We start from the raw sequence: 16,270 nt of genomic DNA, 5'->3' as shown, positions 1-16,270 counted from the left end.
GCTGGAAGCTTTAACCAAGAGTCCAGCTATTGAACCTCTCGTGTGTCTCTTTCACACGGAAACGTAAAGAGGTTCCACCTTTAAAAATGATTAAAACTCAATAGATATTTTTTTATTTTATTTTATTTTATTCTTCATTTCTGGTCAGTGTTACAAGTTACACCATGTGCAGTGTAGGGAAGGAAAGAATAAAGCTTTACATTTGCATGTGCACTTGATTATCTAAAGGAAACCCAGTGAAGTGCAGTGTATCATAGTTCGAGGGAGTTTTTAGACCTTTCATGTTTTCTTTATTCTTCCTATGGATTAAAATGTACTGTGATATCCGTGAAGATGGAAGTCATCGTGAACTTCTTCTGTTGTGTCTCGTTAAAAGCTCAAACACACGCCAGAGGTTCGTGTTCTGTCTCTTTCAATCTTTTTCTGAGTCAAACTTTGGTGTCTGTCCGATTTGGTGTCATCCCGTTTTGTCCTCTCTCTGAGTCTCTCAGTGTGAAGTCCCCCCTCCTGCTTTTCTTCTGACAGCTGATCAAAAGACAAAAAAAATAGGTCACGCTTTTCAGACTTCTGTCCTTTCGTCCTTAATTACAGACTCACTTAAACAAAAGCCGCATCTGCTCATCCTCCAGAGCAAAAAAAAAAAAAAACTAACACAACTCAACCGGTTGGAGTTTTCAGAGTGTATTCTTACGCACTCCATAAAGTTTCTATCCTTTTTAAGATTATTTAAAAAAAATAAATAAAGTTTCTATAAACTACTGCCAAGAACAAACACATTGCAGCACGGCCTTTGCGTGTCTAATTTAAAATCCAGTTGTTATTATTTGTTATTAACTCTTACGAATGAATAAAACGAACGAATAAATATCTCATGCGATTAGAGTTAATGTGCTGAAAACATACAACGTTAGAATCTCATTCGGTAAAGAAACAAGCAAGAGGGAGGAAAAGAAAATACATGAAAAACAGAACAGACCCAAAGCACGTGGATTAATTCGATCAATAGAAATTACTATATTCTTTATAGATTATATATTAAGAATATGGGATGTCCAGACTCTCAATTAATAACAATTTTAGTACAAAAAACGTATTTGGTGCTTTTGGTTAAAGCAAAAATAAATTGTGGTCAATGTGGAGGCCTTAACATTTTATTAATTATAATTGTATTGCTGTTTATTTTTGTCTTTTTTATAACTTAAAATATTTATCCAATGACTTGGAAACTATAAGTGTTAAAATCTACCATTTAAATGGTTTGTTTAAATATTTTTATTTTGCCTCTAAACCGCAGCAACTGTCTTACAAATATCCACGCAAGCTCAGCGGTCACTGCGATTGGACAACGGACCAAGAAAGGGTGGGTCTTTCATCCTAACCCTACAATATGATTGGTTGTTTAAACATGTCCGTCAGAGAGAGAGGGAAAAGGAGCAAAATACAGCAAACCCCGCCCATTTCATCAGGGTTGGCTGCAGCAAAACTAAGTAGAGCAAATCGCGTCCTGCACAAATCCAGCTGCTGGAGCAGAATCCGCAGGAGGAGGAGAGGGTCGGACATGGGGAGAAATCAGCGCTGGCCCGTCTGAGATACATCGGAGATATTGTTTATTTTTATTTATAAAAGGAGATAAATAACCGAAAGGCCTTAAGGAAAAAAGGGAGAAAAGGATAACAAAATCATTCCTCTGCACAGAGACAAACAAAAAAAGAAGCATTATATACATCAATGGACTGAATGAAGACTGCCTACAACGCCTATCGATGCCTGGTCAAGGAGGATCTGGATGCTTTCGCCATGAACCCGGAGATGACAATGGACGGCATGGGCGGCCTGCACGGCGCGCTGAGCGCGAGCGGCCATGAGCACGACCTGCTGAGCGACCACAGCCCGCATCACGCACGCAGCAGTAACACCACCACTTCCACTTCGTCGTTGCGGATACACCAGGATCTGGCGTCGCGCTCGGCGATGGTGTCCGGCATGGCGACCATCCTGGATGGTGCGGGAGAGTACCGAGCCGAGCTGTCTCTACCGCTCCATCACGGGATGAGCATGAGCGTGCCGTGCGACACGTCGCCCCCTGGTATGGGCATGAGCGGCACCTATACCACGCTGACCCCTTTGCAACCTTTACCGCCCATTTCCACCGTATCGGACAAGTTCCACCATCCTCACCATCACCACCACCATCATCACCACCATCACCACCACCAGCGGCTCTCGGGCAACGTGAGCGGGAGTTTCACGCTGATGCGGGACGACCGGGCTCTGCCGGGTATGAACAATCTTTACAGTGCGTACCATAAGGACATGAGCGGCGTGGCGCCGAGCCTAAGCCCACTCGGTAACGGCTTAGGGTCGGTGCACGGCGCGCAGCAGAGCCTGCACGGCTACGGCGGCAACACCGGCGCCGGCCACGATAAAATGCTGGGCTCCAACTTTGACGCGCACGCAGCCATGCTGGCCCGTGGGGACCAGCAACACCTGTCCCGGGGCCTCGGCGGTCCCGTGGCGAGTATGATGCCGCCGCATCTAAACGGCATGCACCCCGGCGCCGCGGTGCATCACCCACACCCCCATGCGCCCGTGCTGGCGGCGTCCGGCCGGGACAGGCCGCCCTCCTCCTCTTCCTCCTCCTCCTCCTCCGGTAACGGCGGCGCGGGGGCGCAGCACCATCAGCAGCAGCACCAGCAGCAGCTCGAGGAGATCAACACCAAGGAAGTGGCGCAGCGCATTACAGCAGAGCTGAAGCGATACAGTATCCCGCAGGCCATTTTCGCTCAGCGAGTGTTATGCCGCTCGCAAGGCACGTTGTCCGACCTGCTGCGCAACCCCAAGCCGTGGAGTAAACTTAAATCGGGCCGGGAGACCTTCCGTCGCATGTGGAAGTGGCTGCAGGAGCCCGAGTTTCAGAGGATGTCCGCGCTAAGGCTTGCAGGTAAAAATAAACAAAGACATTTATCTCTCTTCTTCTTTTTACTTCTTCACCTTCTTTGTTTACAAAACATATTTCCCTCTCTAGGTTAATGTAACGATTGACTAATAATAATAATAATAATAATAATAATAATAATAATAATAATAATAATAATAATAATAATAATAATAATAATAATAATAATAATAATAATATAATCATCATCATCATAATTAAGGACAAAACAAAATCATGTATGCAACAGTCGCGTAAAATCGCGTTATTTATCTTTTTTTTCTGAAATTCACTTTTACTGGTCGATAATTACGATCAATATTGATTGACAAGAAAAAAAAAGCGTTTCATAATGTTTACTAATTTGACAGAAGTCATTAGCTCACCTTATTGAAATGCTTATAGAAGTATATGGGAGGTTTTTAAAAAACAAAATATATCCATATATACAAACCAATTATTTTATCAAATCTGTCTTGTTTTATTTTTGATTTGATTTGACACTGTATTGTGATTTCTATAATTGGTGCTTTTTTCAGATTTTTATACGTCTGACGTTTTCTGAAATTTTGCGCTTCTCTAACTTTAAAAATGGACTCGGAATTTTAGTGCAAACTCTAAAATATGACGCGACATTTAAACTCTCTCTCTCACACACACACACACACACACACACAATAGTGTCATGTTGTTATAACCGTGTTCATGACGGTTCACAGAACTGCGTCTTTCCATTGTTCGCGTGTTTTTTTTTTATATTAATTGCTTTGCTAAATCAGATGAAGTAATAAATCCGATATGAAATTTTGACTGCTCTGTTCTTAAGTTCTAGCAGAACGAGTGTGTTTCTGAACCGGTCTATAAAAAGTGTGCATTGTGTATTTTTGTGTAAGGGAGGATGAAGAGGTTTATAGTGTTGTTGATTGGAAGGACTGATGTGCACAAGGGCTCTCTCTCTCTCTCTCTCTCTCTCTCTCTCTCTCTCTCTCTCTCTCTCTCTCTCTCTCTCTCTCTCGCTGTCCTTTACAACAAGGTTGTTGCCCCCTCTAGCGATAGACCCACTACATCCACGACACTCTTTTCCTTTGTTCATCTGAAGAAAACACTGGAATGTATAAACCGCAATCACTGCGAATTTCTAATATGTTTTTACAGCTTATTTTTTTATTTTTAAACTGATTATTTCAGGCGTGTTTAATTTTCGAACCCTAATTTCCCTCCATAATTTCAGGCTGGTGATGTGAATTGTCTGAATTACTCGATTGTTGTCATCACAGTCATCCCGAATAGGTGTGTTGGCTGGTCAGTGTTCTTTGGGTTTGGATTTGTGCGCTTATAACGCCGCATCATTTTTGCTACACTTTTCTGTTCTGTGCTATTTACGCTTAATGACCCCTGTTATAAAGTGGACATTATTTTGATGTATAGATCACATACATTTTCCGTCAGATTTGAAGGGCAAAAAAAGCAGAGTAGACAAACGACATACCAAAACACACACACACACACACACACAAGTTTACCCGTGCGTATTGGCTATGGCTTGAATCGATTCTTTGAATATGGGCCTAACAGCAATAGATAATTAAGTGGTATTTGCAGTGACGGACATGGTAAAAGGGTCAGTCATGAGACGTCCACTGAGATGCGGTGGACACCCAGACGTTACCATGATAAGATTATTATTGGTAGAAATAATAATAATACTAAATCTTAATCCATTAACCACGGCGGGTTTCTTTAAATGAGATTTGGAGATGCATTTTGTAATCTTGGTTTTGCAGATGGCGGTGGGAGTCTGGTGCTTTCTTTCTTTTTTTTAAGGGGTTGTGGGGTTAGAAGGGGGGTTGAGGGTATTATGTGATGGACGAAAGGCAGGCAGGGGGAATTGAAAAGAAGCAGCAGAAGCTGCTGCGGCCCGATGAATTATTGATAGAGCTCTCCGCGTGACCCCGCACAAAAACACACGTTCTTGGGGTTTTTAACCGGGCAAAATGTGCAAAATGTGAACCCTGTGTGCTTTCTGGTCAATGCACTACTTTCGAGATCTTTCTTTTTAATAGTGTAAAGTGATATCCAACGATAGAAAATGAAAGAGAGACGGAAAAATGAAGTAAATTTGTGATTGGATCTCTTTAGATTAGATTAGAAATCTTATCACGGACACGGCAAAAAAAAAAAATAAAAAAATCGCCAGTGTTTATCTAACACCTCAGACATAAAGTGTTGAATGACCTCTTATAGCGAGTGTCTATGTCCTGCTGGGAATCTGTGAGCTCTCTAGCTATTCATTCGAGACTGGACATTTTTCCTCTAATGTGGTATTGTCAGGTTCCTCAGTGTAAGAAAAAAAGACAAAAAAAGAAAAGACGAAAACCAAAACAATAGAATTCGGGGAATCAACACGTAAAAATAGATTCTTAAGCAAGTTAACAACCGTACTAAACTGTTTGCTACCGTGTACAGTGAATAGCCTACATACTACATACATACATGCTGACAAAAAAAAAAATAGAAATAATTATATAAATCAAACTCGTTTGTCTACAATGCAGCTCAATATGAATGAAACGTATGTATTAAAGTATGAAACTGAGATCAAATGAACGTTCAGATTGATTGGTTTACATTGTTAGCATGCATTTTTTTCAGATTATTCTTGTCTAAATACAAGTTTCTGAATGATTCAATAAGCCAGTTTTTAGTGAAAACAGAGTAAGATCGTAAGAACGAACCGATTTGTGTTGCTAGCATGGCTGGTCACACTCTTGTATGTACAGTAAAGGGCTGTAATTATGTTTAATAAGGTAAACTTTATTCACTTTTCTATGTAAAAGATCCAGAAAGTACAAAATGTGTGAGAAGATAAGGACTGGTATAGTTTAGTATACCAACCTACTTCTTTATTTACGCTAAGAGTTTATGCTAGTCACTGCGATACTCGGCTAGTCGGATATTCCTTAAAAACGTTAGCATTTCGTACATTTTATTAGGAACGTATTCTTAGCTAAAAATTCTTAATGTAAATTTAAAAGATGAAAAAGTTAAAGGAAAGCTGACGGCTCTGGCACTGAAATCCGAATGGGAAAAAAAACACTTCCGGGTTTGTTGTTATCGTTTCTGTGTCGGCTTTCAATCTCGGCTAGTTATGACACGGTTTTCTCAAACAAATCTGATGTAGTCGAACGCCTGCGGATCGATGAGGGGTAATCTCCTAAAGATTAAAAGGGCATTAATGTTGGCAACAATAACATAAATGTGTGGACTGCATTGATCTGGAACCGGATCCTGGACTTCTTCCGGTAAAGCCAACAGATGGGAGTTTTTCAGAGCTCCGTCTGACTGCATGGAGAAAATCCGCTCGTTGTAGCTCTTTACTCTGGTGTCTGTGCTTTGGGTTTGATCGGTACTACGATAGTCTCATGGAATCGTTCGAGGTCTTGGGTTCTTTCAGAAGAAAAAAAAAACGAGTGTCATTGATTGATGCGATCTAGTGAGATTTTAATAAAACTAATAATAATCCAAGGCCAAATCCATCTTAGGTTTAGTAGTTACTAAAATCTGTAACCTTGGCCACCCTCACATGATATTTGTAGGAAATTCAAACGATTCATAAGCTTGAGAAACTGGAGAGACTGGTGAGCGCTGGGAGAACTGGGAACGATATGGGACGTGTGGTTTAATCGCTCTTTGTTTATAATTTCACTGTAGAGCATTCAGACAATAGCAACAGCAACAGCGGGAAATAGAATCGGCTGTAAAACCATCTCTCGTGACCTTCACACGTATGCCGTCTCATTCCAATCTAAAGGATCTAAGAGGATCCGTTCACCGTTAATGACCATAATGGATTTTTTTTTTTTCCGAGCCTTTTACAGATGAGTTTTGAAATAGCACACGGGGACCGATGCTCCAAAAGAGACGAATCACGATTTCAAAAATTGGAACGTACCGACATGTGAAAGAGCTCAGAGATCCAAGAAATCCAGCGTAACGCAAGTCTGAGTAAGAAACGAGTTTCGTGCGAATAATTTGGAGGATAACGTCTTCAAAACAGACTTTAATCCTAATACAATAAGGAAATGACCAGACCATAAGAAAGGATTTAGCTGGATCTGGTTTCCAAAAGAATGAATATTTGTCTGCTCTGTATAGAGGATGTGCTGCGGTCTCTAACATGATGAAGCTCATTAACACTTAACGTCTACGATGTTTTTTATGAAAGTGTGTGTTTTTTTTTTTAAAGGGTTTTCACACAAAGTCGGTTCTAATTAACATATCTACGTACGTGCTGTTTATAAACACTGATATTATTAGAAACCTATAGTTTATGTGAATCGTTTATATCTTTAGTCGTATATCAAATGAATTAGTTATACGCAGTACATCTTTAGCATATCTAAATGTTTAGTTCGGTAAAAAAAAATCAAAGAATAATGAATTATGTGTAAAAATCAGAGGATAAAAGCATAGTACGAATGTCAGCCTGGTAAATTTAATAGATGCGTGTTTAAAAGTGAAGGATAAAAGCATCGTCGGAATAAGACTGTAAATTTTAACAGGTTTAGGGTTATAATATAAAAAATAAAGGATGAAAGCATCAGTTATGAAAATCGACTGTAAAATCTAAGCGGTTTAAGTTTAAAGATGAAGGATAAAAGCACAGTTTGAGCATCAGACCTAAATGTAATGATGTGGAAATAAAAGATAAAATGTAGTTCTGTAATATTACAGTCTGCGAAGTTTATTAAATTAGCTAAGAAAAAAAAGTTCAATATAAATGATAAAAGCATATCAGACCGATCAATAGAAAAGACGTAGGTGGATAAATTTAAGGATGAAAGTATAGTTTGAATAATTTGAATATATTTGTGTTTATAAAATAGTAGTCAGTGGTATTATTATTAGTCAGAATTGGTCAGTCGTTTGACTAATAAACTGCAGAGGTTGAGAGATTTAGGTTTTTTAAATTTAAAAATAAATGCAGAATTCTATGCAAATACTTTGCATATTTTATAAATGGAATTATTATATGTAAATATGCAATTTACTTTTCTTCGACATCAGACTTTTTAACTCCCTATTTATTATCCTAAATATTATTATTTAATATTTTACTTCCTAATTATTATCCTAAATATTATTATTTAATATTTCACTTCCTAATTATTATCATAACTATTATATTATTCAACTGTGAAACTAAAAATAAAGTTCGGATTTAAACGATTAATGAAGACGAAGCACAATCTCCGGCTTATCCGTCTTTTTTTTTGTTTGTTTTTTTTTGTTTATCTCATGAACCTGGTCAAACGTTGCTGTTCTGAATTGTCTTGTGATAGCGGCGTATTTGTCCACGCACGCCGGACAGGAGCAAAGTGCAAAGTTTTGGTCGATCGGCTAAATTTAAAAAAATAAAAACAAAAAAAACAACCTTGTTTGCTGTCAGCAAACAGACTAGAGAGCTCGATCCAAAGGAGGATTTTATCAGAGGAGATGTGCTTAGAGACGCGAGTCTTTCTCTCCCTTACATCAGGCCGGGTTTTTCTCAGCCTTCTGCACTCTGCAGCTAATAAGAGTAAGAGTCTGAGTGCCGTCGGTCTGCAGCCGTCATCTCACTTTACTCCGCTGCTTCGTGCTACCTTTTATGGGTCTGTAATAAGGACATGTCATATCAGCTTTATAAGACAGTCACGTAAAGATGACAATACAGACATATCAGCAGTGTTAGGATGACCTGGACTGCTCAGAGGCTCACAGGTCACCACACTTCCACCTCTCTAGAGTTATGAACGCATGAGATCTGGAGAACGACTCTGAATCACTCGCCGTTAAATGTGTGTATCTGCAAAAACTAAAATAAAAGTTTCATCATGATCAGTTGATCCAATGGATCCAGTGTTAGATAAACCATGAAATAATAAGCTTATATTTTTTTAAAAAAAGGCCTCTTGCAGAGTTTATTGGTGTTTTTATTTGTTTGTTTGCTTGTTTGTTTGTTTGTTTCTTCATCTCTATGTTCAATATGTATTTCTTTGCAATCTATTTGTTTAAAATTCACCGTAGTCCTGGATGACATGACTATAAGTTATAGATACTAGGATCCATAAAATCACAATACACAATTATAAGATATTCCAGACATTAAGATCTGTTAATGTTTATTTTATTAACCTAGAATATTATTATATTATTATAAGATATATATAATATGTATTATTACTTTTTCCATTTTTTATATTATTTTTATTTATTTTTTTTTCAACTAGCAGCCACTGATATGTGGAAATTTTCTTTCTGTTTTTTAAAATTGCAAAAATGAATTTTTCTTTTTTTTAGATTTGAATATTTATTTCTTTATAAATATAAATAAATGTGTTACTTTTATTACATAAGTAAATAAATTCACTTATTATTTAAAAACCTTAAGTGTCCAAGTTATACAGTTAGTTAGATATTAGAAGGAATGTACAGAGACAATCTAAGAGTTAAACTGTATAAAGGCTTTTTTCTTTATTTTTTTATTTATTTATTTTACATTTTTTTACCCTAAAATGGCAGAATTATTGTGATAAAGATGAGATTTTGGTATTGAGTACATTAATAACGCCTTTAGCTGTAATTGTTTGTGATGATGTTGGAGGAACCTTTTTAGAAGTCACAAAGACGGATCATTTAAATATCAGTCAGTCATTAGATTTATTTATTTATTTACTTAAATATACTAGCTATGAAATGAGGAACGCAAAGAAAGCTTTTCTCTGAAACCATGTGACATTGTGGGATAAACGTTGTGGAATACTGAAGGGAAAGAAAAAGATCTAATCTAACTAGAGATAATAAAACGCTAAAAAAGTGCTTGAGTTTCACATAGTGTTTGTACATAGTGGTGTTTGGTGTTTGTTGAGCCCAAGCCTGATTAGATCTGCTGTTTTTAACCCCTTTAACCCCTTCTTGTCTTATTTTCCTGCTTTTACACAAGATTTAATCACCAGCTGCGTTATTACATCACATCACAAAGTCTGTGATTGGACGAATCTCTGGCGATAAACTACCTCCGTCCCCAAACAAACCTTTGAACGGCTGACATCATCACGTGTCTGAGCGTGTGCACGATCCACGATCCCTCAGGACGAACCTTCAGACTTCCCGTTATCCGGGTGATTAGTGAGAAATGTGTGAGCGATGTGCTGCCTCGCTCTCCTCCTCGGGCCGCTCCGAGAGATCAGGTGATGTTTCGTTCTGCTGCCAAAGCACATGCGGGATTAGAGACTGGTGGCCTTAGAAAGCTGATACACCAACAAGCTCTGGCTATTATGATGTGTGTGTGTGTGTGAGAGAGAGAAAGAGAGAGAGAGAGAGAGAGAGAGAGAGAGAGAGAGAGAGGGAGGGAGAGAGAGAAAAAAAAAGAGAGGGAGAGAGAGAGAGAGAGAGAGAGAGAGAGAGAGAGAGAGGGAGAGAGAGAAAAAAAGAGAGAGAGAAAGGGAGAGAGAGAAGAAGAGAGAGAGAGAAAGGGAGAGAGAGAGGGAGAGAAAGAGAGAGAGAGAGAGAGAGAGAGAGAAAGACAATGAGAGAGGGAGAGAGAGAAAAGAGAGAGAGAGAGAGAGCATTCTGATTGGTTTATTAGTTTTCAGCTCTGACAGATCATCTGCCAATCATTAACAATCAAATGTGTTGTTATTTAATTATCTTGAATAACTTTCTGTAGTTTTTCCATAAAGACTTATTTACATATTTACATATAATATTTACATATTTACATATAATATTTACATATTTACATATAATATTTACATATAATATTTACATATTTACAAATAATATTTACATATTTACATATAATATTTACATATTTACAAATAATATTTACATATTTACATATAATATTTACATATAATACAGAAGGAGTCTCCAGTGTCGGTCTTCAGCACAAAGAGCTCTGTAGTTTCTTGGTAAGCTGCATTACAGTGTGTGATTTTGAGGTTAATACGCATTTAACCTCAAAATAATGGAAGGGAAGGAGTCTCCAGTTTCAGTCACAGTGTTGTGTAACATTCAGATGTAAAGCTCTATGTTTTCTGACATCTTCAGGACAGAAGAAGAAGAGAGAGAGAGAGAGAGAGAGAGAGAGAGAGAGAGAGATAGAGGAGAAATAAGATGCTTAGGGATCGATGTTAAATGTAACAATAAACAAGTAAAAATTGTAATCATTGGCAGATCGCTGTGGCGTTAAAGGGAATAAAACGTGTAGGATTCTGATGGTGTGTGTAACTCCTCATTCCACTCGTTGTGTTTTTTCCCTACAACAGCACAACACCGAGTTTTATTCCTATACCTAGCGCATCACTTCTTTTCTTTCTTCTCTCCTCATGTCTTATGTCTTTCGTTTTCTCCCGGTTCTCTTTCTCAGCGTCGTCTCAAGTGCCCGGCCTGCACATTAAGAACATCCGCATATGCACAATATGACACAGCTAAGTGCAAGGCTGTAACATAATGCATTTACCAAGTCCTTTTTACTCGCTCTCACACACTCACGCTACTCCTGAGAGTGCTTGTCCCAATCACATGGTGGTGATGTGATACCACGAGCCTGAGCCGAGACGAGGCCTTTATGATGAAGAGTCGGGTAGTAAAAACCCTCTGCGTGTAGGTGTGTGTGTTCATCTAAAGGTCTACACTGACCTGTATTATGCCAGTAGAAGTGTGTGTGTGTGTGTGTGTGTGTGTGTGTCTGGACTATTATGTGGAGGTTTCACTCATCAAGGAAACATCATTGCTGATCATGTTTTGTGGTGAAGTATTGATCTGGGGCTCCGGGCTCCCCCTCCTGTTCCTCCTGTTCCTCCATTCTTACCCAACACCCATCACTTCTTTCTACTCAAAGCTTCTTTCTCTCACTCTCACTCTCACTCACTCACACACACACACACACACACTTACTGCCAAGTGCTAATAAGCGTTAGATGGTTTCTACACATCAATTCCAAGCAGCCAAACACACAGCTGTTCAGGTGTACAGCTGTTTGTTATGAGGTGCAGATGTGTAGCTCGCCTGTGATATTACAAATTAAGATAAAGGTATCTTTAAAAACTTTACCCGGATAAGATAAACTGTTTATAGGAACATTTGCGCTAGAAATGTGTTAAGAAACTTCGCACATTTCACTGGTGGGTTTGTGTAAATTTACTGTATGTAGATAAAAGCAGACTCGCTAATGTAAACCTTAATTGATCTAAGAACCTCTCATGAGTCCTGTCGCACTCACAGCTTTACACAAAATCCTGTGTTTCATATTAATTGAAAGGAAGGAAGAAAGAAAGCGATCCGAAACGTATCGGTGAACCGAAACAAACTGAGAAATTAGAACAAAACTAATGGCACCCCATGAGAGTCAAAGTTGTCTGTTGTAGCGGATGCGCTGCGGTGGCTGAGCTGCATTATTGGAATATTTGGTGCTTAAAATCAGTGTTTCTACTGTTTACTCACCATATTTGTCAATCTGTAAACGTTCATCTTCTACCGCTTATCCGAACTACCTCGGGTCACGGGGAGCCTGTGCCTATCTCAGGCGTCATCGGGCATCAAGGCAGGATACATCCTGGACGGAGTGCCAACCCATCACAGGGCACACACACACACACTCTCATTCACTCACGCAATCACACACTACGGACAATTTTCCAGAGATGCCAATCAACCTACCATGCATGTCTTTTGACCGGGGGAGGAAACCGGAGTACCCGGAGAAAACCCCAGAGGCACGGGGAGAACATGCAAACTCCACACACACAAGGCGGAGGCATTTTATCTGTAAAAACTATCACACAAATTTCACATAAAGTCAATCGTGCACGTTTCATTTTGGCCGAGAGAACATTCCGGATTTGTTTGTTTTTTTTAGATTTCTGCTGTCTGTCTGAAAGAATAATCCGTCTGCTTTTCTCGTCCATCCGTCCGTATCCGGAGTAAACAAATGGAAGAGGAAGGAGCCGTGCTTTCTCGCTGCGTCCCTGTTCGACTGCTCCTCCATGTATAATTCAGAGCTCTAACCGACTCTCTAAAGGCTTGTGTTCTCTCGGCTGGGACGCTCCATGATGAGAGGATCCTATCCGTTCCTCAGATTAGAAACTTCTCCGTATGCACCAGTGTGCTTTATCACAAATACTAATTAGCCCTCAGAACAACTAAACTGCAAAATATTAAGAACGCATTAAAGCCATTTATTCCGTTAATGTTAGTTACAAAATCATTATCATGCATCATGTAAAAAAAAAAAAAAAATCCATAACTGTTTAAGTGAGATTAAGGGTCAATTACTCGGACGTCTCGACTCGTCTTGGGCCGACGTTGTGCTGCTTGTTTACGGAAATAAATCTGACGTTTAGAGCTAAATTCGACTTCCATTTTCAGATCTGTAGCAATTCACAGAGAACATTTTGTACCACAAGACAGGAATGTTCAGGCCAAGACACGGGGCTTGCTTTTGTTTTTATGACGCCATTTACAATAAAACAGAATCCATAACTTGAAACATGACACGTGTTTGGTAGAAATTGCATCAGTAAAAATTCTAAACTCTTGAAAATGAGTGATATTTAGCCGTATATATATACACATATATATATATATATATATATATATATATCTTATATTTATATAAATATATAAATATAAAAAATTTTCTGTCTATCAGGACTATTATTATTTATTTATTTATTATTATTATTATTATTATTATTATTATTATTATTATTATTATTATTATTATTATTGTTCTTTTTGTTATTGTTATTATTATTATTACAATATTTGAGTTCCAAATTTCTCAAAAACCTTTGAGTTTACAAAGTAAATGCAAATTATAGGACATTTTTTTTATTTTGCTGCAAAGATTATCAGATTTTTTTTTAATCACAGAAATAAAAAATAAAAATATTACTGTACAAATTGACATAAGATGCTTCATTTTTAAACAGTTAAACAGTTCATTTAAAAAAAAAAAAAAAAACCTTAGTCCTATTTACTAGTAAACTCTCTTTGGATGAAAAGATTTAGAGACGATACGTGACTGTGTTTATAGTGGAAATGGATCATTTTCCATAGAAAGCAGGAGAAATGCGAGCTACACAGCGGCAGTGTCTGTGTTTCACTGTGAATAGTGAATAAAATGACGTCTTGAGTGAGGAACGTCGAGGTAGAAAAGGACAGGAATGATGATTTATGATGTAAGGGATGATCTGTCTTGTCAGGAATCTTGTACATAGGTTCATCGGTGAGGGTTTTAATCCCAGAGCTGCTCTTCTTCTCAGAGCGTACGGGACGTGATGGTGGCTATTTGTGGCAGAGACACCTACATAATTACATACCTTATGCTTATGATAAGCTATTGGAGTATCGACTGTGTTTCCTGGCTTCATTACAGACCTTAATAATCAAACGTCAAAAGCAAACACACAGTGCCTTAGGCCTGATATTAATTACTCCAATCCTGTTATAACCTGGGTGTGACAGCTTTTACCTCATTTTACATCTGATTACTTTGGCCTCGAAGAGCCGAGACGAGACGAGACGAGCGCGGTATGTTTTTTAAGGAAGAGCTTTTCTCTACAGGACCTACAGCAGTTTAATGCCCTTACTGTAGAGCATTGATTTACATTTGGCAGAGCAGAAAGACAAACCCAGAGCAGGAGAGGAGCTTTTGCTCATTTGATGAAAGGCCAGGGAAACCTACAAGTATCGATCTGATCGATTTAACCCTTACCCTGTTAGAAAAGACCCTAAGTTTTTACCCCCTGCTGCAGAGTGCAGAAATGGTACAAACCCCTCATGATAATACAACCGTGTATAAAAGAGTAAAGGGTGATGTCAGGGCTCTCAGAGAGAACAGTGCTAAAGTATGGAGAAATAATAATAATAATAATAATAATAATAATAATAATAATAATAATAATAATAATAATAATAATAATCATAATAATAATAATCATCATCATCATCATCATCATCATTATTATTATTATAACTTTATTCTTATGTTTATTTCGTTTCGTGTAATATTTCAAGCTACAGTTTATTTTTTTATATACTTTGTATAAGCGATTGTCGTTTTTGGAAAATCTCTTTCTTATCATTTTGATATCTTTTTTAATCATGTGGACGTCACGGCAACGGAAACCAGATCAGAAGAAGATCAGATCTGATGACAGGATCGGAAAGGGGTTCGTCCGATCTGTAACACAGACGTCATCGACGATTATAAGAGAAAGCGTAACTTTTAACTTGACTTTAACAGATAAACGTCCTAATGACTCTAATATGATAAATAAATCGGCCTATTATTCGAATAATTATAAAATAAACATGCGTCAATCACTTGAGAATCTGCTGTGAAGTCACCGCATTATAAACTTATTATATATATATATATATTATTTATATATTTATATATTTATATATATATATACATATATATATATATATATATATATATATATATATATATATATATATATATATATATATTTTATTTTTTTATTTTTTTTTTTTTTCCCATTTAAGACTAGTTTAAGTAAACGATTTTTTTCCCAGAGACTGTAGACTTCTCTTCATATGTTTACTATGCAGATCACACACACACACACACACACACACACACACACAGTGTAAAAGTCCAGGCCTAATAAAGACATAAAGACGTAATAAATATCCATCTGACTGCACTTTTATTATCATTATCTGCTTCTCTGTGCGCTAATTAAAACCCTGTGATTTAAATGGAACTCGTTCGTGTTTATCTGCTGCAGTTAAGCCCTTAATTCTGCAGATAAAACATGAAGCAGTGTTTCACTGAACACATTTATTACATCATCATAATCATTTCTCACAAATATGTCTGTTTGTTGGCTTTATTTTTTGTAATTAAAGTGAGAAGTCAATTATCGATGCTGAGGAGAACATGAAATAAATGACATTTAATACGTCAATGAGCATGAAAAATCATCACAAATACACACAGTGATATCAGTGTTTTTCCTGCTCTATCACTCCCACACATGAGCATAAGTAATGGCGCCGTGGGCTCGTGTTACTGTGTGGGTCACTACTGCCTCCTGCTGGTCAAAGCAAGCTATGATCTCTGTCTCTCTCACTCTGTCTCTCTCCATGTCTCTCTCTCTCTCTCTCTCTCTCTGTCTCTCTCACTCTGTCTCTCTCCATCTCTCTCTCTGTCTCTCTCTCTCACTCTCACTCTCTCTCTCTCTGTCTCTCTCACTCTGTCTCTCTCCATGTCTCTCTCTCTCTCTCTCTCTCTCTCTCTGTCTCTCTCACTCTGTCTC

The 16,270-nt window shown here is 38.0% G+C and overlaps 1 protein-coding gene across 3 annotated transcripts in view; it reads left to right on the top strand.

Annotated features, from left to right (window-relative positions):
* Window positions 1–1,468: 1,468 nt before the first annotated feature.
* onecut2 (one cut homeobox 2) overlaps window positions 1,469–16,270 on the top strand; it is a 27,800-nt gene continuing 12,998 nt past the window's right edge. For all 3 annotated transcript variants that reach the window (XM_060890934.1, XM_060890933.1, XM_060890932.1), the window contains exon 1: window positions 1,469–2,941. In XM_060890934.1, the coding sequence (XP_060746917.1) occupies window positions 1,738–2,941 (1,204 nt within the window). In that variant the 5' untranslated portion in view covers window positions 1,469–1,737. The remainder of the gene's footprint in view (window positions 2,942–16,270) is intronic.

The sequence above is a fragment of the Tachysurus vachellii genome, chromosome 17 (genome assembly GCF_030014155.1).
Source record: "Tachysurus vachellii isolate PV-2020 chromosome 17, HZAU_Pvac_v1, whole genome shotgun sequence".
Taxonomy (NCBI): Eukaryota; Metazoa; Chordata; class Actinopteri; order Siluriformes; family Bagridae; genus Tachysurus; species Tachysurus vachellii.
This window is presented reverse-complemented; position numbering and strand designations above follow the sequence as displayed.